At 36.8% G+C, this 25435-nt stretch overlaps 1 protein-coding gene across 5 annotated transcripts in view; it reads right to left on the minus strand.

Moving 5' to 3' along the window:
• Nucleotides 1–25435, minus strand: part of YTHDC2 (YTH N6-methyladenosine RNA binding protein C2) — a 38174-nt gene that overhangs the window by 1935 nt on the left and 10804 nt on the right. The window contains exons 6-27 of one of the 5 annotated variants that reach the window (XR_012627114.1): nucleotides 24116–24218; nucleotides 22774–22930; nucleotides 17396–17503; nucleotides 15577–15722; nucleotides 15051–15186; nucleotides 14559–14685; nucleotides 13455–13520; nucleotides 12320–12498; nucleotides 12049–12145; nucleotides 11875–11962; nucleotides 11706–11786; nucleotides 10679–10761; nucleotides 9570–9675; nucleotides 9322–9441; nucleotides 8700–8972; nucleotides 8062–8188; nucleotides 7342–7547; nucleotides 6599–6794; nucleotides 5398–5507; nucleotides 3580–3869; nucleotides 3062–3154; nucleotides 1764–1967 (exon numbers count right to left, since the gene is read on the minus strand). Coding sequence is in view for 4 of the 5 variants with exons in the window: in XM_074856218.1 (XP_074712319.1) it covers nucleotides 1764–1967; nucleotides 2986–3154; nucleotides 3580–3869; nucleotides 5398–5507; nucleotides 6599–6794; nucleotides 7342–7547; nucleotides 8062–8188; nucleotides 8700–8972; nucleotides 9322–9441; nucleotides 9570–9675; nucleotides 10679–10761; nucleotides 11706–11786; nucleotides 11875–11962; nucleotides 12049–12145; nucleotides 12320–12498; nucleotides 13455–13520; nucleotides 14559–14685; nucleotides 15051–15186; nucleotides 15577–15722; nucleotides 17396–17503; nucleotides 22774–22930; nucleotides 24116–24218 (3172 nt within the window). In the remaining variant the exon portion in view is untranslated. Of the gene's footprint in view, nucleotides 1–1763; nucleotides 1968–2985; nucleotides 3155–3554; nucleotides 3870–5397; nucleotides 5508–6598; nucleotides 6795–7341; nucleotides 7548–8061; nucleotides 8189–8699; nucleotides 8973–9321; nucleotides 9442–9569; nucleotides 9676–10678; nucleotides 10762–11705; nucleotides 11787–11874; nucleotides 11963–12048; nucleotides 12146–12319; nucleotides 12499–13454; nucleotides 13521–14558; nucleotides 14686–15050; nucleotides 15187–15576; nucleotides 15723–17395; nucleotides 17504–22773; nucleotides 22931–24115; nucleotides 24219–25435 lie in introns of those variants that run through there. The other 4 variants (XM_074856219.1, XM_074856218.1, XM_074856220.1 and 1 more) reach the window with 4 other exon arrangements.

Consider the following 25435-nt stretch of genomic DNA (forward strand, 5'->3'; position numbering starts at 1 on the left):
TTTCAAATTAGTTTCAAAGTGATTCACACACTCTCCCTCATGAAGCTGGATCTTTTAAAATGTTTATATCTAGAAAGTTAAAAGAAGTATCATTTGTTTTTCCATTTCAAGTATGCTTTCTAGAGAGTTTGATAACAGAGAACATCTCTCAATCTCTCACAATTACCATTAAAAGTTTTTTAAGCTTTGTAACAGAGGTTGAAAAGATGGTGTAAAAACATTTGAAGCATAAGCAATCAAGATGAATGTTCTACTACATAATAGTCCATTAGCTATTCCTTTCTAGTTGTAGGTATTTTTTTGCAGAAATCCGTTCCTTCCTTCCCATCTTCCCTCTATGTTAACAAACTTTCACATAGAATTAAGGGAGAGTAGCTATTCTTCAAATTAAAAAGGTAAAGTTGCTTTTATTGCCACCTTCAACACAGCGGGAAGAAATTCCTACAATACAAGTACTCAGAAAGAAAATGGAAGAAATCCCAAATCCAAGATTGCTTCTAACTCATTTAAGGACATCCTTGTTTGCCCACACACTAAACAAAACAAAGAAACCCCATCACACACACCACTTATCAACTATTCAGGCAAATTTATTCCAGTTATGATTTAGGAGTCCAAGAGATGCAGTGCTCTACGTAAGTTGCCAGCACACACTACTGTTGTAAGACATGCAGTCCTAGATAGCTGAAGCCAGACTTAAATGGAAATTAATAGAAGGAACAGAGGAAAAATAAAAGTGCAAAGTAAAGAGACACTTGGTACAAGAGAATATTAATAGGAATGTTAACCTCACATTCTGATGAATGTCCAATGCATTGTCAAAACTGTAACAGCAAGGCAACGTCAAATACCTACACTCCTGACTTCAGCATGTCTACCCCTCCCAGCTTCCTCATTTAAGAGCACCAATACAACAGCCCATTTTCAGTATCAACTAGCACGCTGAAAATTACTTTCCAGTACTAAATCTGCATTTGCCAAATAATCATATCTATATCTCACCATAATCGTTCAGCGGAATCACCATGACAGATGTATTTGGGCTAGTTCATTAGATTTTCAGTTTAGCTGACTTATGAATAGCTTCATATATAAAGAGGTAAACTGAACTTTCTTTACCTAGAACAACTGAGTTTAGCCTGCTCTACAACACAGCTAACCTGCAGCCTTGCACTACCAGGTCAAGTATTTAACTTTAGATTGGCTACAACTTTGTCAACAAATTGTTGACAAATAACTTGCTAAACTTGAAGTCAAGACATAGCTCTGGAAAAATCACAGCCATGACTTTCCAGCTTCTTAAGTTTAGAAACTACATTTCAGGCAAGACAGATTTTATTAAAATTTGTAATGAAGCCATCTATGAGTTTCCTGGTTTTAGAAAGCTGTGACTTGATTATAACTGCTTGTTCACTTACAGTATTTATTTTGGCATGCAGAGAAAAGAGTAGCAATCCCTGCTTCGTTCAGATTTGCTTTGTTTGCTCGTTTTGTTGTTGTTTTAAAGTACTAATGCAGGGTGTAAACATTATTCTGACTCAAGATGTTTGGAGGCAATTTAGTCTTAGCCTTTGAGTGACAAACTCAGTTAGCTAAAAGAGCATATTTCAGAGAAGAATGAAGTACCCTTTCCTCAGCAACCAGATACTCTACTTATTAGAAGGTCAGAAATCATAAGCAAAAACCTCCATACTACACAGTCATTTGCTGCACTCTCCTAAACCATCAAAAAAGCTAATATTTAGTATTAACTAAGGACTCACCTGAAAGTGTCCAGACCCTTGAACAGAAAATATTAAGTAAACCACGCTGCTCTCCCAAAAGGCTCTATTTAGTTTTCGTTCATTACTTGGCATAGTAGACCATATACCCTTCTGTTGAGAAATATCAATATTTTGCAAGTTGCTACTTTTCATTATAAAGTACCGAACTGGAATATTTGGTCTTGGTGAAGGAGATTTTGAACCCTGGAAAAATTAAATTAAATTAAGCTACAATAAAATAAATCAGGCTTTAGTTCTAAAGTTTTACACACATGAAGACAGAAATCACTTGACTGTGTTCCTACCTTCCTCCCCCAGATTCTACAAGAAACACAAAAATCTATCAGCTGGCATGGTCTGATTTGGTTTTAAAATGTACTTCACATTTATTATGCTTTTAAAAGTTTCTAAAATAGTAATTCATTCATGAGGGGCAGCAAGCAAGTATAGCAGAACAGGCCTGAATAGTCTAGATTAATTACAATTCTCTGAAGTCTGACACACCTTCACATGACACAAAATTAATCATTCTAGACTGTAGCCTGAAGCACACTACTCACATTTCCACCTTCAGGAAACTAAGTTTTTTCCCTTTTATATTAGCTGAATTTAAAAACTGAAATACTTAAGAGGAATTATTAAATCCTCCAATGAGTATGCCTAGAGGAACAATGGGTCTTCCTCTCAGTGGTCTGTTTAGTATTGCTGCAGTTTACTATTCAAGCACATAGGCAAAATTATGCCAATAACCTCACTAAAAATGCATGCTTTGTTAAAATTACTGCCATAAAAAAGCAAGCAGTCATAATAAAGCAGGTAACACAAAACCTAAAGAGAATCAGTATCGATGTATGCTATTACAGAAAAAGACAGAATCCAAAGAATTCAGAAATGCATGTACTGTATACTAATTTAGAAAAAAATTAATATACTTTCACTGGTTATTATACCAAGTTAAAAAAAATCCAATTTTTTCTACTTTGGATAGCTTTACTCAGCAGTCTGCAAAGAATAACATTTAAACTAGCGTAACAAGGATAATAAGTCTAGATTTTAAGTTCCAGAAAGAAATAAGTATTACTTATTGTTAAAAATCAAAATGTAAGTTAGGTCCTTAATTTATCAATATAATACCTGATAGTTGCTGAAAGGTATCAGCAAATTTATTTCTGAAATTCTACTAATTTTGAAGAGTGGAGTAATTTGTTAATTAGAACTCTACCTTTCCAGATATTGGAGAAGAAGGACTAGCACAGGGGCTACTGCTATCTGTAGACTTCATGGATGATTGATCTGACCTGTCATCTGAAGTTCGTTTGGAGTGCAAAATGTTTTTTTCTTTGTGCTTCTTTGGCTGGTGAAGTGTAGGAGGCATAGATTTCATTAGAACTCTAAAAAGTAAAGGCAGATACAGGACACACCACGAGTTTCATAAGCAGCCACAGAACAATTTATATCCACATATCAGCCTATTGCATGAATATATATACTACACTAACTCCAAAACATATTAAACACTAACTAAAAAAACCACTGATCAAGCATTGTTTTTGTATGCTAGGGTTAAATCTCTTCCGGTACTTCCTTCCAGAGATCACAATTTGTGCACAATATTCCTGACTGCTCCCTCAAACAGCAGGTACACATACAAAGTATTTCTCAATGAAATCACAAATACAATGCAGCATAGGACAGTATAAATTCTTTCAACTGTATTTTTATTGTTTCTTCCTTTTTATTACTAGCAGAAATTTAAGTGATGCTTCTATAGCTAAATAAATTACAACTTACACTCTAGAAGATCTCAAAAGCTTACTTTTCAGCATTAGAGGAATCAGAGAGCTCAGTTTCTGCTGAGCTTTTTCTAGTGTTGGTTGACCTCCATGTAGATGCTAAAGAAAATTCTTCAGAAGTCATAGGTCTCGGTCTCTGACCAATTCCTGAAGGCTGCTGCAAACCTGCAGACTGTTCTTCAGTACTTAGAACAGTTATAATTGCTCTTACAGTTGTTTCATCAACTTGAGACCATGGTTTAGTAGGAGCTCGCATACGACGCAGAAATAAGCTATGCCACTTCTGTCTGAGTTGAAGCAGCAAACCAGCAGCCTGTAATAAATTTCAATTCAATTAAAGACTAATAAAGATTACATCAGACAGGTAACGGTACCCTGCATCTTTCCTATCAAGCAGCATCTGGTATTCTAAAATGAACAAAGTCCAAACTAGAGGGCAAGACTAAAGTGCTGGGGAAGGGGAGAAAACCTTGCATTTAAAATAAGCTGTTATCTTTTCTTTTTTCAGGTGCAAGATCATTTCTGAAACATTGTATTTCATTTAGCCCTGCACCAAACTTAGAATTATACACAGGTTTTTTTCACTTTTTTTTCACTTTAAAATTTTATCTTTAAAAAAAACCACCTTTTCATGCTTTATGCCCTTCCTCTCAATTCACTCAGTATTTATGCACATTTATACCTGAGCAAAAAGAGTTACAAGTGACAAATTTTTCTAACAGATTTCTGCTCAAAGGAGATGACTGAATTCAGAAGACTATAGTCTAATTCTCACGTTATCAGAAATGTATCCATTAAAAAAAAAAAAAAAAAAAATCACACTTTTTAACATCTCTAGAAGAGATAGTATCATTAGATCTGGTAAGTCCAAGTGTTTCATAACCTATAAACCACTCTACCTCCTACCACAGCCATAGCTTCTCAATGACCTGAAGCCTTCTATCTTCAAACATTTGGTTTTTGTTTTTTTTTTTTTTTTCCCCCCTCTTTCTAAAATCTGACAGCAGCTTTCTTTCATGGACTCCAACTTCAAGTGCTCCATTTTGATGCGACTTTAGTCATCCTCTCAGAGACGGAAATACACAATATGTCATTGTAACTGTTCACTCAACTCCTGCTCAGATTTTAGCTAACCCAGCTCATGCTAAGGCTTGATATCTGCTGGCAGTAGTGCCATTAGGTCAAAGCAAAAGCACCACGTAGGCAGGACAGGTGGCCAGAAAGAGGTGAAGGGCCATTATGCAGCCACTATCACCTGCAGCTTGCTGTGTCCTGCAGGCATTACCTTTTGTCTGGCAGTTTCATCAGAACCTGCTCACTTACAGAAATGGACCAAACCTCCATGTAGGAAGGTATAAAACAGCAGCTTACCCAAAAAGCTTTTGAAGCAGATGCAATAGCAGCTGGACTGCTGAGGCTTTCCTGCTTCCCCGTGTGATACAGGGGACACTCACACCATAACAGAGGAAGAAGGATGAGCACTCACCATCAGCTAGGTAACTATTTTTTTCTTTTTGCTCATATGTGTGTGAATTGAGAGTTACGGGTTATAAATTATGAAACCTTATGACTTAAATAGTAAGTGAATGCATGCAATAAACTAGTCTGGGCAAAAGGGGATTGAGGCCCTGTTTCTTTGTTGTATTTCTTAATGAGATCATGAAATTAAGGTTAAATCACAGATTACATTGTTCTATAAATTTGAGAGACCCAAATGGACCGTGACAGCCATTCTTACAGAAAATTCTTGGGTTACCCAGATGTTTCAGAAATCTTTTTAGGAAGCTATGACATAAATATGCTTCTACAAGAAACAAGCATTGAAGTGATACACTACTTACTTCAGGGTCCAGTCTGAGATGAAGCCATTCATCTAGCTTCAGTAGTGCCAAATTAGCAGTTGTTTTGTCCTCCATCTCACTATCACTGGTATCATTAGATAACCCATCCCCTGAATTAAAATTAAAAGGTGCGTTAACATTTTTAAACTATTTCCACGTACGTACAAAAAACTGAACACTACTGTATTACCAGCAATAAACCCATTCTCCTAAATTTTATTTTAAAATGTAAACATTTATAAAAGCACTTTTTATTTTCTGCAAATACACCTCAGGAGGTCTTTGCTTCAGTTAGCAGAACTCAAGTATCCAGAGCTGCTGAAGGCCCTGCTATATAAGCCCCTGTACTGATGTGATCTGACTCAGGTACCTCCATTAATATCAACAAACCATTTTCAAACTTCTTCCTGAAGCTGTTTGCAAAATCACACACTCCTCTATGCTTTATTTCTTAGTAAAACAGCAGATTTGAAGACCCATTAAGAAAAAATAAATTATATATACACATATGGCTATAAAGTAGGATTTTTTTTTTTTTTTTAAACTGCCATTCAATCTGCATAAACACTATTTTAAGGTAATAGTTTAAGAGCAAAACAGGAAAGCTTCAAAAATAAGTTGGACTCTTACTTTGATTTAAACTTGTATTTCTAGAGAACTGGCAGCAGGATAGATTATTTTTGCTTCTATTCCTACAGAACTCCATTTAAATAAAAAAAGGAAGTTTCTATATATTCTTTAACACTTCTAGTTAATAGTATAGCTAATTGTCATTAAAATTTACCAGTAGAAAATAATCTTTAAAATGCATGTTTCACCCGGAAGCAATATGACTATTTGCCATATTGATAGCTTCTAAATTATTATTCAGTTTGAATAATCTGGTTCAAAGTATCAGATAAACTAGTCTGTAGAAAAAACATACCTGCTACACTTTTCAGCATTAGTATTCTCATTAGACATTTTGTTTGCATTTTTTGTTTCACTACAAACTATACTGTAATTTCTGAGACTTCAGAATTATATAGGTTTAACTTATGGATATGAATCTATAAGGATTCACAAAACCGAGATGTTTATTTCAGAGTCTATAAACTATTCTTAGCCAATATACATATTAAATATTCTTGAAAAATAAGCTTTCCATATCACATACTCGTATATACTAATGGAAACATTCCAAATCCAAAACCCACTATACCTCGAAAGGATGAAGGTTCCTGCAAAGCATTACTTGGTAATCTAGCTGGTCCACAGAAGAGTGACACAGTGACAGGTGTTACAACAGAACAGCATCTGATATTTGCTATCCTGTGAGCTCTTGTCATTTCATCATATATAAGCCAGTTTGTAGGGAGTGCCTGAACAGCCGCAGCATGCCCATTTGCTGGGGGAATCTGTGCAAGAGCAAATAAGACTAAGCTATTTTTCCCTCTATTTGTAATTAAAACAAATTTTAACGTATTTCTTATTTTATGTATGTAGAAATAAAAACAAATATTTATATATACACAAATTTAAACACACAAGTAAAAAAGTGAGAGAAAATTCAAGCGGACTCACAAATTATCCTACCACCTTGAAACAAAATACTTTGCTTTAAAAAAGGATCTAAAAAAATATCTGTTTCAGAGCAGAACTTCTTCCTGCTGTTATGAGCAGGGACAGTTACATCTTTAAAACAGTTTCATAACTATTTTTTACCATTTTGTCTCATTCAATTGAGACGACTAACTGAAATGAGTTTTGATGAAATAATATTGGAAAAATAAATCAACTTCAATTCTTTATTTTATCAACTGCCAGGAAAAAAATTTTCTAAAAATGTAGTGTTTAATGCACATGCTGCTTCTAAAGTACTGAGAACTATGAAGAGACATTTGTAAAACATTTGATAGAGTATAGTGCTCTGTTTTGTGAACTATAAATTCAAAATGATTTTACCTTTTTATACTGAGGCTGACTAAGAACAGAGGTAGGATGAAATCGCACTTTCTTCTCCTTTGGTCCAGTCAAAACCAGGCCTTCTCTGTCTACATACACTAGATTGGGATACATCCCAGCCAGTAAGGCAGCTTTAACTACAGCCCAGTTTTCAGAGTTAGTATTAACATCTCTAATATCAGTTCCTCCTCTGGCTCTAACAAAACCTGAAGAAAGAAGAGGACAAAACGTGTTATATTTGCTTGCATTTCATATTTACTTCTTTGCTTCTCAAAAAGAGTTTGAAAAAAAGAAATAAACTGCAAATTTTTTGCATTTTTTCACCACTACCAGCATTAACAGCACCAAGAAGAAACCATTATATTGAAATCCTTCCTGATAAGAGGTTTTATACTAACATAGGATAGAACCACTTTTTACAACACAAAGACACTTCCTATGGAAATATTTTATTAGAATGTACAAATCCCAAGAAATGTATTTCACACTGAAAGCCAGTGACATGTCAAACAATCAGGGCACTTTCAGTTAGATTAGCTGCTCCCCAACCACACTTCCTCCAGCATCTGCACCATGCCCAGCACAAATGTATACTGGTCTGTTTCAAATTAAGGAAGGAAAATTATACCAATGAACACTACTCATTACCATTGGTATACAATTGTACTAAGTATACACTTGACTCCAAAACGATGTTAAAATTTTTTCCAAGCTATTTACCTGAGGCTCTAAGCTGGCCAAGCAACTGTGTTCGCATTCCTACAATGATTTCCATTGTGGCTTGAGACAGGAAGTTCTTTTCACAGAAGGTTCTCTCCCAGCCATCACTGCGTGCCTTCTGCCATGCCTATAAAGAACATTTGTTTATACTTATCTATGAATTTGATTTTTTTGCACTTTTTTTAAAAAGAACATTTACATCAACAAAACAAAGGCAAAAACCATTCTGAAAGAAAGGAAATGTATCAAACCAGATTTTTTTTTTCTGGTTTCTTTTTACCCATTCCCTAAATTAACATAATGATCATTATGTTATTATAAGATCATTTAGTTATTATAAAGATTATGTTAAGATCATTATTTTAAGTTATCAATGTAGCAGAATATAAAGTGGCACCTTGTTGAAACATTCAGAATTTAACCAGGTTTGGAAGGATAAACAAAAAATCTGACAAAAAGTCTTCCCTCACAGATTTATGAGTCCAATACATCAGAAAGTCAACTGGCAAAAATAAAGATTCTTCTCTAAGGACTTAATATAGTCTATCATTCATTCTACACCCAACTTGACTGGTACATCATTTACTTTGATATATGATCTACTGTGATTAGTACGCTTTCTGAACATGAAATAATACCTGGAAAGCCCTGAGAAGCGCCATATGGTCACTAAACGTTCCTGCAGTAAAACGTTTTCTGCATAGCATGGCTGCACGCTTTTGAGAGGCCAGTGTAGGTAGGACAAAAGGGTCTCGATATGCAAGAGTGCAAGCAATAGTAAGAATAGGATCCAGGCACTTCAAAACGACAGCACACAACACCATTTTACCAAGGTGTGGCTCTACTGGTAATTCAGTGAGATGATAACCAAGTTCAGTGAGATCTTCCCAAGGGTCCATAGCATCTATTGTCTGTTTAAAAAATAAAAAATAAAAAAAGAGAAAAGAGTGGGGGAAGGGGGAAGTGGATAAAATTAATTTACAATAAAAGCAGGAAGGATGGGAATACTGGACATTAACTAGACTTATTCCTAAATACTAAGAAAGCAAGTCAAACTCTTAACAGTTCGAGAAAAGATTTTTAATCACTCTCTCCCCGTAAGACAGAAAAAATACATACACACATGCAAAATGAAAAATAGACAACACCAACAACTGAAAAGCACCCTTAAGTAACGGAACAGTCTCAGTACAAACATATTGCCACACCACAAATATAGAATGAAATAAAATTCCTGTCTAAATCTAATCCTTTGCTGACCTTAAGCATTTGCACAGCATTTCTCACAATTAAAGCTGGTGGAGGATCAGGAGCTTTCATAAGAAAGTCAACAATTGAACAATTACTTGGAGCCAGAAGTTTTGTGTGTAAACAAAGCTCCTGCAAGTTAAAAAGTAAAAAAGGATTGTTAAGATTGGGGGGGAAGAAAAAAACAAACACTTCTTTGGAGTTAAAAGCATGGTTTGATGATAATACATTTTTTAAAAGCTATAATTTCTAACGTGCACCTGAAGTGGCATTCTTAGAAGTTCTGGAGTCTGATATTCCAACATACTCTGAAATCGGAGCCTGCTGAAGAGACGAAAACACACTCCAGGCTGACAGCGCCCAGCCCTTGAAAATAAAATATGGGAAGTTGTTGAAAATTAGAATTTATTTTAAATAAAATAAAATTAAAAAACATACACACACAAACATAGAATGGAAATGTAGAAGCAGGTCTAAGAAAAAGATAATCTTGTCGTTAAGTCCCACACATGAGGTGAGAGTGTTCCAGTACATGGATTATTTTTGATAGTATGGAAATTTGTTATTATAATTTTACCCCAACACTGAAAGGTTTGGAGAAACAAAAATAAGACCTATCTAAAAATAAAGTGATGTGGGATTTTTGCTAACCTAAGATCAATCCAAATCTCAACTGTCCTTTGATGTAAGGAATATAAGTTGTAAACTTCATTTCTTCCTCTTCACATCCGCCAAACAGATGGACGTTACTCCGGGAGTAAAAGGCAGAATGAAGACCAAACAACTTGTGAGTGAGGGGACAGAGACAGCAAATGCTCAGATTCACACTCAAATTCCTGCAAGTTAATGCCAATACCATATCACCAAATACAGGCATTTGTTGCTACATATTCTCTTAGCCCTCACCCATTGTTGGGAAGAATAGGATAAAAGCCTGTTAAGTCATGAATAATTTGGAGAATGTTAATAAGGAATCACTGCTCAATGTCTCTTCTAATATAGAGATGAAGGGGCATCAATTAAAAACTAGCAATAGGCAGCCCTTTACCCACAAATAAGTTGCAAAACACCTTACTGGACACTGTGGCTCTGGTGCTACGTGGGAGAGTGGAAGAACAAGTTTATGGAGGGTAACCTAATGTAAGCTTTGGGAAATTTTCATCCGTCACTTTTCTGCAACTTGGGAAATGACCCCAAGGAATATGTCCTTACTCTTCTGCAGAGCATTAGCACTGGCCACTGTCCAATACGATACTTGGACTAGGCTAGTAACATGACCCACTGTCGCTGCTATTACATTATGCACTTTATCCTCAATATAGGATGGTGGATATCTGCAAAATAAAATTCAGTATAAAGCATTTATTACCTGCCTCTTCTCTGGATAGCACTGGCTTTTGAAATCCACACCATTTTTAGCATTGTAACACAACTCAGTGCATCAAACGACTTCTATAAAAGCAAAGTAAGGAACATAAAATCAAGATTGAATAGGGTACATGAAATAAAAGTTACTAATGATTTAGATCATCATCAGAAGTTCTCTAAAAAAAATAAATAATAAGCACCAGCAGATTCTGGCACAAAAGCATGTTTTAAAGTACTTAGCATAACTTCATGTTAAAAACTATCTCCTTCGCAGTATATTTGTGCTACACAGTTTTCTATATTAAATTTTTCTAGTCAATAGGTAATTATAAGTTAATAAAAGGCATGGATTACATTTTGTGGTATCACAAGCCAAGCAAAAATATGTTATTACATTGAATAAAGTTTTCCTCTTTTTCTCACCTGGAAATGACATCCATATTTTCTTATATTTGATACAAAATTACAAAAAAATTGTATTACCATGTATTGCCATGAAAACTTCAGAAATTTGGTGTGAAAACTTTTGTAGAAACTTTTTAAGTCATATACTAGGTCTTAAACTGTCTCATTGTGTCATCTCACTTTTCTTCAGCAAGTAATTAGGGAATGGGCATTCAACACATCAGAAACAATGATTAAAAACTTAATAGATTAGACTTGGGCTAGATACAATAGTAGGATAAAGGAAACTTCCGGTGTTCTGTAAGTCTCAGGAAGACAGCAGTCTAAACTGATGAATTTGTTTTAAAATTCAAACAGGAATACTAAATTTAAAAATTTAAAAAAATAACAACAACAAAAATCTATCAATATATCACCATGCAATAGCTTTTACAGGGTTTTTAAACAGCTAGCTATTTACAGTATTTGTCATAAAACGGATGTCAGAACTTCTCAGTGAATTTGGTTGCTTGACATGCACTAGCTCTCAGCCTACTATAAAAAAAAATAGTTCTCCAAAATTTATGTATTTTAAAATAACACTAGGAAGTTTACTTCCCAAAGAAAGTTTAAGCCAATCATACCTCTTTCATTTTGCCTGAGTCAATAACAAATACAACATCATTGACCGTTATGCTGGTTTCTGCAATATTGGTAGAAAGAATCTGCAATAAAAACAACAAACTATAGTAACTGTAAAAGCAAAGACAAAATAGATCAATACAACATCTGACAAAGTCCTCTGATACTTGCTATTTTGCGGACGCCAGAAGGTGGACTTTTAAGTACTTTCTTCTGATCCAAAGTCTGCATATTTGAATGAAGCATGAAAACCTGGTATCTAATGCAAGACAAAGAGTACATTTTAAGGATCTTCAAGAGAAATAATAAAAAACTCAAGACAACTATAGAAACTAGAGGTTTTACCCGTGAGCATTATCAGCAAATCTCTTGTCATCAAAAAGAATACGGTCTCTCAGGCTAACTATCTCATCATATCCAGGAAGAAATATTAAAATTGCTCCTAAAAAAGAAGTTGGTTTGCAGAGTTAAACAGAAAATTCACTTCAAAGACATGTTAGTACTGCATATACTAGCACTTAGAAGGTTTCACCTGCTTGGTATTACTGAAAAAAGAGCACACTTCATCAGAAGCTGAATCCACAGCAATTTATTTGGAATGTGTGCATATACCTACCACCATCACAGCTACAACAGATATTATAAAGTAAGTGCATAATCAGGTCCAGATCCACTTTTTCATCATCAAAACTGTGATGATAGGCTTTCAACAGTTCTCTGTCCTCTGCACTAAGGTCACTGCCACTTGTTTGGACCAGGGAACTTTCATCCAGATTTCCACATTCCACTGAAGCACTACAATATACAAATATACAGGTCAAAGTCAAGATTGTTTGCTTTGGGTTTGCATTTCAGCCATCAACTCTAATTTAGATCAAGACCAACAAGACTACTTGCTCAAATTCTAATTTTAAAGTGTAGCAGCACAGCACCTCCACAATACTCTTACTGTTCACTGATTTAAGTGTTAACCCAGCAAAGCACGTGATTTCAATTTTTAGCATTAACTTTATTATACTTCATTGAAACACAACCTTAAGCAAATGTGACAGAACTCAAAGTATAAAGACACCACTTGTTTATCTGTTAAAGGAAAACATTTAAAAGAAACTTATTCTCCAAAAACTTCCCTATCATAACAGTTAAGCAGGTACTACACTAACAGAAACTACACTAAGAGAAATTATAATGGTATACATCTCTACAAAATTATAACTAAACTATGATAACTATACGGTAAATCAAAAAACAGTGCTTGAGCGGCCTAGTGTATGTGTTACTCATACAAAGCCTCTTTAACATGGCTATCATGTATCAACAATATACAGATAAAAACACAACAGATTTGTTTCCAAAATAAGCATCAGAAATTAAAGTGGTACGTGATAGGGCATCAGCATCTCCTCTGCATATTTATTCAAGTTACTGTAATAATTCCTGCCTAGATACATAATCATGATAGGAATGTCCATATCAAGATGATAAATGCTAATAATATAAAAGAAGCCGTACACCACTAGAACTATATTTATCCTAGGAGTTGTGCAAACACAATCACTACGATACTGAAGACAAACAAACTTTTTTTAAAATAACTGTTTTCAAAATATTCCTATTCTCAAATAAATCTTACTATTTAGGCCAGATTTTAAAGCATAAAAAGCTAAAATCCGTTCTGATTAAAAGGTAACAAAACATAAATTTTCCTTCACCATGTTATACAACTGTTTCTGCAAAGTATTATAGCTTACCTGTAGGACTCCAACAGGTCAACAACCTCTGTTTGTCCAAAGCGCTTAGCCCAGTCCAAAGCCATCCTGAAAGAGTTGCATAAAAATCTTTATTAATTTCTCACTTCAAAAGATACACATGAATAGCACATTCTGTGAAGAGACAATTTCTGCATTACTGCTTAATAAGTGCTGTTTTTACTGGATCTGCAACTTCCCATTCTGAAGTGCATAAACAGGTGTAATAGGTATGATTTTTAGATAACTGCAATTCTTCACCAAGAAAGAATCCGTTTTACACATAAGTACAAGCAAGCAGGCAGAAGGGAATGATGAGGAAATTTGTTTCAAAAAACAAACACCAACGTGCAGAGATAAGCCATGCCTTTTTGCAGTACCCTTTACTAGCTCCTTTGAATCATCCTGAGAAGTCACACCCCAGATGTTTTTTCTCCAAAATGGGTGAAAACATTGGGCTTTTTGATGTCTTACAGAAGTTGCCCTCCTTACAATGCATTTCACTCTGTTTTCCTTTTGAACTGCATTTCTTCCCAAGTTTTTCAAGTGGTAGTACCAAATATCAGACTCCTGGAATCCTAATTCTTATTTTTCCATATTATAATTATTTACTATAGTTCCCTGTTTATATGAAGACACAACTCATGACCATAAAAACCTGAACGTTTACAGATTCACAAGTATTTTTTACATGATACAACATATTTACGGATATAACACAGCAAAGATCTTTGCACTTGTAATATACTATTTTTAAATCTGATATAGGTTGCTCTCTTACAGTAAGAACTGCCAAACATTTTGGGTCTAATTCAATCAATCCAGTGAGAAAGATTCCGATTTTTCTTCTAACCAGTGTGTTAAATCAGACTCAGTGAAACCAAGAGTATATAACCCATATTCAATACTGTTTAATTAAGAATTCTATTTAGAAATTACAGAAAACAATGTGATAAGCACAAGTTAGAAATTGTTTAAACTTCAAAACCTATTAGTGCTTACAATTATCTGGTAAGTTAACAAATTAGTTTAGATATTACAGATATTTCTCTCTCATATGTATATTGACAAACAAATCTATCTTTCAGTTTATCTGTTTGTTTTTACCAGCCATTGGATGATTTGCAGTGGATACTTGCTCCCATACTGATCAGTTGTTCTACTTGACTCAGAAAGCCTCTCCCTGAAGCAATCATTAGTGCAGTCGCGCTGGTTTCACTGTGCCTATAATCAACTGATAAGTACAAAACAAAAAATAAATAAGCAAAACCAATAAAAATGTTATTTTTTTCATCTAAATGTATTATGAATATAACTTTCAAAACCGAGCACAAAGAGAATTTGTTTCCTCGCTTCATCCCACCAGTCAATTCATGTGAATTTAACAAGTTTAGAAATGTATTATAATATCTGTCAATACTTCAAAACAAGTATAGCAACAACAAACTACAAACTCATTAATTCTGCTAACCCTATTCAATTTTCAACAGGCATCAGAATTCAAAGGTAACAACATTTGAAACTGGAGATAAAGTAGCCACAGAAATTCAAGTCATTTTATGGTTGTTTTTTTCTTATGTAATAAGAGGAGAAACTTACCACTGACATTCTCAGTTAAAATGAGATGGAACACCTGAGCAAAGGAATCGGTATCTTTATGCAACCAGATGTCAGAAAGACAAGAATCCATTTCTTTTATTAGCCATGGCTCAAGGCAATTCGCATCTTTTTCAGTCTGAAGAGAAAAAACAGTACTGAAAGATCAATCTCTTCAAAGAGTTGTCCTCATTCTCATATATTAGACTCAAAGAATTTGAAGTTTTCCAAATAACAACCAGAAATACAGCATTCAGATACCTGTTAAAGAATTTATTGCATCATATGCAAGTATTTTAAACAGCAGTCCTGCCATTTGATCTAAACAAAAGTTATATACAACCATCATAATTTAAAAGCACACTTTTATCTAGAGCAGTTCATGCTAATAAAAAAATCATGTTTTAAAATATGTTAATATCCTTCTAGAAACTCTACAGGAGTAATATAATTAGAAAACATTTTTTAAATGGATAGCAATAATTTAATGCAGATTTAAACATCTCTTCCAATAAAAGGAAAAACTTACCAGTTGATTAAATACTGTGTCACCACCATCATCCAACAGATTATACTCTTCAGCACTTGGAACAGATCTTTTTCTCCGAGACTCTGGTTTGCTATTATTTTCTTGACCAGAACACCACTCAGTAAGAGTGCTCTGCTGTTTTTCTTCTAGGATGCATAAAGTATTTCCAAAACAAGCTCTACAGTCATCTTAATTATTCATTCTTTTCAATTACAAAAAATAGTTATCTCAAGTCACAAAGTTTTACCTATTCAAGCTCTTTTATTTAATCTAGAACACTGTTACCAGTCCAATATAAATTCCATGATTAAGGACACCATTGCAAACATCTACTATAAGAACAAGGCAAAAAAATACTATTTGGGTGCTTAACCCCCTAAGTCTCCAGTATTCCAACTTAGTGCATTCAAATGAGGTTCCTAAGTAAATATTTACTACACAATTCTCAGTCCAGATCTTTCTCCAAAAGTGAAATACCAAAAAGAAGTGATATAGCGCCTTCAAGTAACAAATAATTTTTGCATACAAGTAGAAGAAACCAGTGCCTTAACTGAACTTTTTTATCCACATTGATCAGAGCTGATATTCTCGTTTAAGCTGGGATAAAGCTTGGGGTTTTTTTCCTTCTTAGTAGCTAGAATAGTGCTGTGTTTTGGATTCACTATGGGATTTGATATGAGAAGAACGTTGATAATGTACTGATATTTTTAATTGTTGCTAAGAAGTCAAGGACTTTTCAACTTCTCATGTCCTGCTAGTACACAGGTACAAAAGAAACTGGGAGGGAGCAGAGCCAAAACAACAGACCCAAGCTGGCCAATGGAATATTCTGTATCTTCTAATGTCATGCTCAGTACATAGATGAGGGCTGACTGGGAAGCTCACTCTGGCTTCCAGGATTGTGGTTGCAGGATTCTCTCTTCCCCGGGATCACTAGCCAGGAATGGGCTGGCCATCAGTCAGTGGGTGGTAAGCAATCACATTGTGCATTAGTCATTTGTATTTTCTACTATTACTATTATTATCAGCATTATTATAATAATAATATTTTACTTCCATTATTAATTTGTTTTTATCTCAACCTATGAGTCCCCTTACTCTTACCGCTCCAGCTCTCTGCCCCATTCCCTGGGGGTGGGGGAGGGTGAGAGAGCAGCTGTGTGGTGTTTAGCTGCCAGCAGGTTTAAACCATGACAGATGAGTACCGTGATAAACTTATAGTTAGGATTGTATGTTATAGCTTTGGGTTTTGCCTTTTTTCTTTTCTTTTTTTTTAAATACATACTAGGATCATTACTTTCAATTGCCAAGAAAACTTCTCAAATAATATATCTACTTAATTGAAAAGCAACTATATTAAGTCCAAGTGTGTTAACGTTTCTGGCCCACATATATTAAATACATCCACATCTGAAGAATGTTGTAAAAAGTGTTACTAATGGGAACCACTTCTGTGCGAGATGTATAAAATCCTGCCCTCTTTAATGGTCACACTTTAATCTGTACACAAAAGTCAGCACATAGTGTCTTCTGCTTCTATAGTTTTCATATGGTCAAAGCCCGCAATTACATGCAACACTAATAATCTGAAAAAATATAACATTTACCAACTGAAAGCAAACTGAATGCAACCATTATATATTTTTTTAAAGTTACATAATCTACTTCAATAATGTAGACACTGAGAGCTTAAAGATACTTGCTGTCATCTAATCATGTCTCACTTAATATTCTGACTTTGGAATTTTAACAATCATCCTATTTAGATGTTCAATCATTAGACTTATTGCCCACCCTAACAATTAAGAATTCCACAAACCTTGCTGCTTCTCTTTCTTGTACTTCGCCATCTCTTTGTTTGTATACCCAGTGCTTCGTAAAATGTCCTCCAAAAACATCTCTTTAACTTCAAAAGGTCTTCCTTGTACTGAAAGTATAAATAATTCATAAAATATTAGGTATTCCTTAGCTTAATTTTTAGAAAGCATTTTTGTAGACACAAAAAGTAAATTAAACATTATTCGGGTCTGATTTAAGGACTTACTACTTTCCTTGAAAAGCCTTGTAGGAGTATCTATACTGGAGTTTATTTTCTTAATATTAGTGGGCCACAAAAGAAAACAACATTTGGGTTAGCATGGAGTTTATTTTCTTAAGACTAGTTGGCCACAAAAGAAAACAACATTTGGATTACCTTGGGTACCTTGCTTCTCATTATCCTCTTCAATTCTATTAAGTGTTGTGGTGGCAAGAGATGCTCGTAAGATTGACAGTTATTAATTCAGATTTTATTATTTAAATTTTATTAAAATGAGAAAAAGAAAATAGCCATTGTTTTTTAGGGTTACAAAAACGAATTCACTGTGTAAGACTAGCACCTGGATTACAAAATATAACAGCAATTAGTACAGCTTTAGTGCAAGATACCACAAGCAGATGGCTACCTTTCTATTAAACAACATTTTTTTAATGAGAAGTATATGAAGAAAGGGACTTCCCTCTACTTCCTCAATCACTTCAGCCAAACTTGGCTTTCTTTACTGAATACTTCCTGATAAAAGAGACATTCCAATGGTCTTGATCTCCTAATAATTTACCCTGATTTCTTTCTTCAGTATCACTGTTATCTAGAGCTTATTTATGGACATTAAAGGATTCTTTGTCACAGGAAAAATTAAAATCTCTAGATTTTAATTTCTGGTCCCTTAGCAGACATTTTCCATAGCTGAGCTTAAAACACCTAGCACTTTTCTATGCTTCAGAAAGAACAAGCTACAACTCACATACTTTTACAAGCTGCCATGGAGGAAGTCTTCCAACACTGATTGCAAACTCTGTGTACTACAGGGGCTCACGAGTACAAAATGTTTGTTTCTGTGATCAGGATTTTGGCAAGTATATTGTTGAAGGAGGATCAAATTTTTTTCATTACATTAACAGACAAAGTATCTAAACCCTCTTCTTTTAATTCTTAAATTCCCAAAAATGGAAAAAGGAACATGTCTTTCAACTGTGATTAGCCTGTGAAGACTAGTATGTGATCACAGTATGACCACTGAGGTAAACTGGAGAAAGAGACTGTAATCAAAATTTCCTGAATAAAGATATTGATTTAAATGAACAGGAAGCTACAAGAAGAGTAAACTGGAAAGCCACACAATTGTAACTGAGGTTTCCCCTCTCCAAAAAATATATTTGGGAAACACTGAAGTCATGCATAATTTTCAGATTCCTGCCTCCAACAAGGTGCAAGCCTTATTTTACTAGGCAGAAATTCAGAACCGGGAACTAGAAATAAGCACTTCTATCTGTAAAAAAAAAAAAAGATTTCTTTTTCAGGAACTTTCACTACAATAAACCGATGATTTGCAAAGACAATTCTAAAAAAAGTGATCCTACCCATGTTCTGGGACTGTCAAGCTTCTTAAAAAAAGACTGACATGCAGTCTACTTGATTGTTTTGAAAAGAAAGCATTTCTCTTAAAAGTTTATTTTCACAGAATCATCTAAGTTGAAAAAGACCCTGAAAATCATCTGACAGTGACACCTGACAGTATCACTGCTCTGGGGCAGCCCTCTGATTACTACCCTTTGTTGGTTATCCCGGCAGGTAATGATGAGGTGGTAAAGGGAAGTCTACAGTCACTCAAAAAGGAGTTCAAGGGACTGGGGTGGCTAGTTGAAGGCTCAGGAGCTCGGGTGGTGTTTTCACCAATCCCTCAAGTGGAAGGGAAAAACACTGAATGAGGGTGGAAAACACATCTGATTAACACGTGGCTCAGAGATTGGTGCCACCATAGGAATTTTGGGTTCTTCGATCATGACAAAGTTTATAAGGCACCTGGTCTGTTGGCAACAAATGGGACAGGTGGGATGCAGCTGTCCCAGAGGGGGAAAAGGATTCTGGGGCAAGAGTTAGCAGGGCTTATTGACAGGGCTTTAAACTAGGTATGAGGGGGGAGGGGGAGATAACTGGGCCTGTTACGTGTAAGCTCAAGGGAAGCATGCCAAGGCTTGAAGGATGGTGGACTAGTGAGGGCTCTCCCTCTGCCATTTCATTTGAGAGAAGGGATAGATGTTTAGAAATCATGGAAGCATCTGAGAAGGGTCTGGTAGGGAACGGGGCCCACACTCACAAAAAGGTGTTGGATTCATTAGCTCATCTCAAGTGCATCTATACCAATGCACACAGCATGAGCAACAAACAGGGGGAGCTTGAAGCCATGATGCAGCACGAGAACTATGACATAGTACCTATCACAGAAACGTGGTGGGATGCCTCACACGACTGGAGTGCTGCAATCGATGGCTACAAGCTCTTCAGGAGGGATAGACCGGGAAGGAGAGGTGGTGGAGTGGCCCGGTATGTTAGAGAATGCTATGAGAGCTCAGAAATCAAGTATAGTGATAACGGGGTTGAGTGTTTGGATTAGGTTAAGGGCCAATAAAGCAGATCTTGCTGTGGGAGTCTGCTATAGACCTCCCAACCAAAGCAGTGAGGTGGATGAAGCTTTCTATAAACAGTTGGGGGAAATCTTGCCGTCACTTGCCGTTGTTCTTGTGGGGGACTTTAACCTCCCGGGTATCTGCTGGGATCACAGCACAGCAGAGAGGGAACAATCCAGGAGGTTCCTGGAATGTGTGGAGGATAACTTCCTCACACAGCTGGTGAGTGAGCCGACCAGGGAAGGTGCCCTCCTGGACCTGCTTCTTGTGAACAGGGAAGAGCTTGTGGGGGAAGTAAAGGTTGGAGGCCGTCTAGGGTGCAGTGATCATGAGATGATTGAGTTTTTGATCCTTCGTGAAACAAAGAGAGGGGTTAGTAAAACTGCCACCTTAGACTTCCAGAGGGCAAACTCTGACCTGTTCAAAAGACTGATCGACAAAATCCCTTGGGAGGCTGCCCTGAAGGATATGGGAGTCCAGGAAGGCTGGACATACTTCAACAGAGAAGTCTTAAAGGCACAACAGCAGGCTGTTCCCACATGCCGAAAAACAAGCAGGAGGGGAAGGAGACTGGCCTGGCTAAACAGGGACCTTTGGCTGGATCTCAAGAACAAAAGGAGGACCTATGACCTTTGGAAGAGGGGGCAGGTCTCTCATGAAGACTATAAAGATGTAGTGAAGTTATGCAGGGAGAACATTAGGAGAGCCAAAGCCCAGCTAGAGCTCAACCTGGCTACAGCTGTTAAGGATAATAAAAAATGTTTCTATAAATTCATTAACAACAAAAGGAGGATTAGGGAAAATCTCCCTCCTGTATTGGATGCAGAGGGAAACATAGTAACTAAGGATGAGGAAAAGGCTGAGGTGCTCAATGCCTACTCTGTCTCAGTCTTTAGCAGGTCATCTCGAGTGCCATTAAAAGTCATATATAACAGAATCACAGAATCGTCTAGGTTGGAAAAGACCTTGAAGATCATCTAGTCTAACCATTAACCTAACATTGACAGTTCCCAACTACGCCATATCCCTCAGCGCTATGTCGACCCTACTCTTAAACACCTCCAGGGATGGGGACTCCACCACCTCCCTGGGCAGCCCATTCCAACACCTAACAATCCGTTCTAGAAAGAAACGCTTCCTACTATCCAGTCTAAACCTTCCCTGGCGCAACTTGAGGCCATTCCCTCTTGTCCTATCACTTATTACTTGGTTAAAGAGACTCATCCCCAGCTCTCTGCAACCTCCTTTCAGGTAGTTGTAGAGGGCAATGAGGTCTCCCCTCAGCCTCCTCTTCTCCAAACTAAACAACCCCAGTTCCCTCAGCCGCTCCTCGTACGACCTGTGCTCCAGACCCTTCACCAGCTTCATTGCCCTTCTCTGGACACACTCAAGTAATTCAATGTCCTTTTTGTAGTGAGGGGCCCAAAAATGAACACAGTCATCGAGGTGCAGCCTCACCAGTGCTGAGTACAGGGGCAAGATCCCTTCCCTGTCCCTGCTGGCCACGCTATTTCTGACACAAGCCAGGATGGCACTGGCCTTCTTGGCCACCTGGGCACACTGCTGGCTCATGTTCAGCTGCTCTCAATCAACACCCTCAGGTCCCTCTCTGACTGGCAACTCTCCAGCCTCCCTACCCTCGAGCAGATCAACACTCCCACCCAACTTGGTGTCATCTGCAAACTTACTGAGGGTGCACTCGATCCCCTCGTCTAGATCATCAATAAAGATGTTAAACAGGAGTGGCCCCAAAACCAATCCCTGGGGGACACCACTCGTGACCGGCCGCCAACCAGATTTAACTCCGTTCACCACAATTCTTTGGGCCCGGCCATCCAGACAGTTTTTTACCCAGCAAAGCGTGTGCCCATCCAAGCCATGAGCAGCCAGTTTCGCCAGGAGAATGCTGTGGGAAACGGTGTCAAAGGTCTTACTGAAGTCAAGGTAGACAACATCCACAGCCTTTCCCTCACCCAATAAGCCAAAATATGTTATACTTAAGACATCATTGTTGAAAAAGGAAGAGCACTGCAAGGTGCCAGAGGTCAGCCATGAAGAAAACCTGCAAGCCAAGGGAGTGAGAAGAAAAAAAAACAGCCAAAAACCACATCTCCCACACATCTGTTTCACCTCTAAAGATCAGTCAAATTACATTAAAACAACGATAACGTTTCTTTGCATCTGAATGTAATCTAACTGCAGATTACTGAGTCTGAACATAAGTGAACATAAATTGCCATGTCTTTTCTTAATGTTTACATATATTAACAGCTAATAATTTCCTTTAAAATAAAGACTCATGTGATTAAAACATGAAACCCCAATTTGCCTAGGACTGTATTTCTGAAGTGACCAGGTGCAGTTATCTGTGTTTTATCCACTAACCAGTAGCAATCTCTGTGAGGCCTGAAGAACTAGAAAATACTGGAATGAATTAATGTATATCACACTCTTGTAGATCCTAGTGTCTGTAACACCATGACGATCAGCACTTTAAGAACCTTTTCCTGCTTCATAAATTGAACATGGAGGGGGTGAGGACATGCCTGCACTTATGAAACTCCCTGTGATAAAAACACTTCACTCTCAAGTAGGTGCAGAAACAATAAAAATGAACAAAGAATAGGCATTGCTGTAACTCTCAGTGTATTTATCACGTTCCCTTACTCAGAACAGTTCACTACAGTTTAATAAGAGCTCCAAGTCCTAGGTCAGGTATACTCAGATTTAAGAGTTTACATAAATACTTACTGTGTATTACTGGGCAACTTCCAAAATACCTAATAAAGAGATGTGCATCTAGAGCAGCACTAGAAATAATTAGTTTTAAATTAGTCTGTTTCTGCAACACATCTCTCAGTTTTATTAACAAGAAGTCACTGAACCTATCCCTCTCATGTACTTCATCCTGTAACAAAAGGAAAAAAAACCCAACATATAAACATCACAGAACCAAGATCGTAATTTTTCCACAAATATGAACTTTAAGAACTAAAAATATATAATTTCCTGGTACATTACAGATACATTAAAATGTATAAGTCTACTTTAAGGATTTTTTTTTTTAGAACTATCCGAAAGTCAAAAAATATTTCAAAAAGTTTTATAAAGATACCAGAGCAGACTGCACTGGTAATGCACAAGCCACATATACCTTGGTTTCAGAGGTTAAAGTGAACTTGTGAAACTTTTCTAATTCTTATATTTGAATCTCATTTTCACGTTAATGACACAAACCACAAATCCTACAAATCTTATTTTAATAAATTCTCACTTCATACCAGTGAACATTTAAAGAAATGTATGATACCACATAATCACAAAAAATTTAGAATGCTTAGATCCATTAGGTCATGCACAAAGCTTATCACCAGTTAAGGCACATGTCTGATTAATCATCTTTGTTGGTGTGTTCTTTTTTATTTTATATTATGAACTTATGAAGCAGGGACCCAAATACAGCATTTTTAGGCTGAAGTCAAAAATGTATACATCATTCTCACACTTTTTTCCATTTTGATAAACAGGCAGACACCTAAAATTATCATGAGTTTTTTTGTCTTCAGCAGTGGAGAACTTAATCTTGCAGTAAACATTCTGGTTCCACTGACTTAAACTCCACAACAGGAATATTCACATAATCATAAATGAACACACTGAAATAATTTGCTGAGAATTAGACTACTCATCTTGAAAATATTTGGGGAAACAAATGGACTGCAAACCTGGTACTGCTAAAACAAGTATGTGATACAAGAAATTCTGACACACATTGAATCGTATCTATATAAACCTCCCTAAGGCTCAGCTGCTTTCTGACAGAGGAGGTTCAGAAAAATTTAGAGCTCTGTTGTCCACAACTGCATCATGATTCCAAAATTAATTATTGGCATGAACCTAAAATAAGACACTTTTATAAAAAAAAAAAAGAAACGTACATGCTACAATAGAGACCCAGTAAGTCTTTAACGTTAATTCAGTTTCTAACCAAAAAAATGCTCAGCAAACTAATAAAGAAAACTAGGATCTCATCTTCCAATTAACAAGCAACACATACTGCTCCATCTCACATGAAATACAACAGGATTCTTACCACAATAATATGTGTCACAGTTGAGAGAGTGCTGTCTCCTGCCATTAGCGTGCGAAGTAGTATGCCATTAGTGCAGAATGTTAACAGTGTCTTTGGTGAAACCCTATTGAACAGTTCATAAAGATACTTCAGTTTTCTGTACCATTTAAATGCTTCTAGCTTTCCACTACTTACTGAAAATTAAAGGATTAAAGAGCTGCTCACCAGAAGTGGAATTACAGTTTTCTCGCCAAAGAATTCATGCATGCTGTTTGTTTTTAAGCTATGCCTATCATCAGAGAGATCCTAAGGAATCTTAATGCTTATGCTTCAAAACGCCAGTCAATGAGACTAATTAACAAAGTGAAATTCAAATTTATATAAATAAATAAGCAAGAGAAATCAAACCTTGAGAACCTCTCCATGTTGTTTAATTTACTGGAAAATTCAGTGTGGACTGCTTTGAAAAAACAGAATCACAGAATCGTCTAGGCTGGAAAAGACCTTGAAGATCATCCAGTCCAACCATTAACCTAACATTGACAGTTCCCAACTACACCATATCCCTCAGCGCTATGTCGACCCTACTCTTAAACACCTCCAGGGATGGGGACTCCACCACTGCCCTGGGCAGCCCATTCCAACACCTAACAACCCGTTCTGTAAAGAAATGCTTCCTGATATCTAGTCTAAACCTTCCCTGGTGCAACTTGAGGCCATTCCCTCTTGTCCTATCACTTATTACTTGGTTCAAGAGACTCATCCTCAGCTCTCTGCAACCTCCCTTCAGGTAGTTGTAGAGGGCGATGAGGTCTCCCCTCAGCCTCCTCTTCTCCAAACTAAACAACCCCAGTTCCCTCAGCCGCTCCTCGTACGACCTGTGCTCCAGACCCTTCACCAGCTTTGTTGCCCTTCTCTGGACACACTCAAGTAATTCAATGTCCTTTTTGTAGTGAGGGGCCCAAAAATGAACACAGTCATCGAGGTGCAGCCTCACCAGTGCTGAGTACAGGGGTAAGATCACTTCCCTGTCCCTGCTGGCCATGCTATTTCTGACAAGCCAGGATGGCATTGGCCTTCTTGGCCACCTGGGCACACTGCTGGCTCATGTTCAGCTGGCTGTCAATCAGCACCCCCAGGTCCCTCTCTGACTGGCAGCTCTCCAGCCACTCCTCCCCAAGCCTGTAGCACTGCTGGGGGTTGTTGTGGCCCAAGTGCAGCACCCGGCATTTGGCCTTATTGAAACTCCTACAGTTGGCCTTAGCCCATCGCTCCAGCCTGTCCAGGTCTCTCTGCAGAGCCTCCCTACCCTTGAGCAGATCAACACTCCCACCCAACTTG

Source organism: Strix uralensis, chromosome Z (assembly GCF_047716275.1).
Source record: "Strix uralensis isolate ZFMK-TIS-50842 chromosome Z, bStrUra1, whole genome shotgun sequence".
Taxonomy (NCBI): domain Eukaryota; kingdom Metazoa; phylum Chordata; class Aves; order Strigiformes; family Strigidae; genus Strix; species Strix uralensis.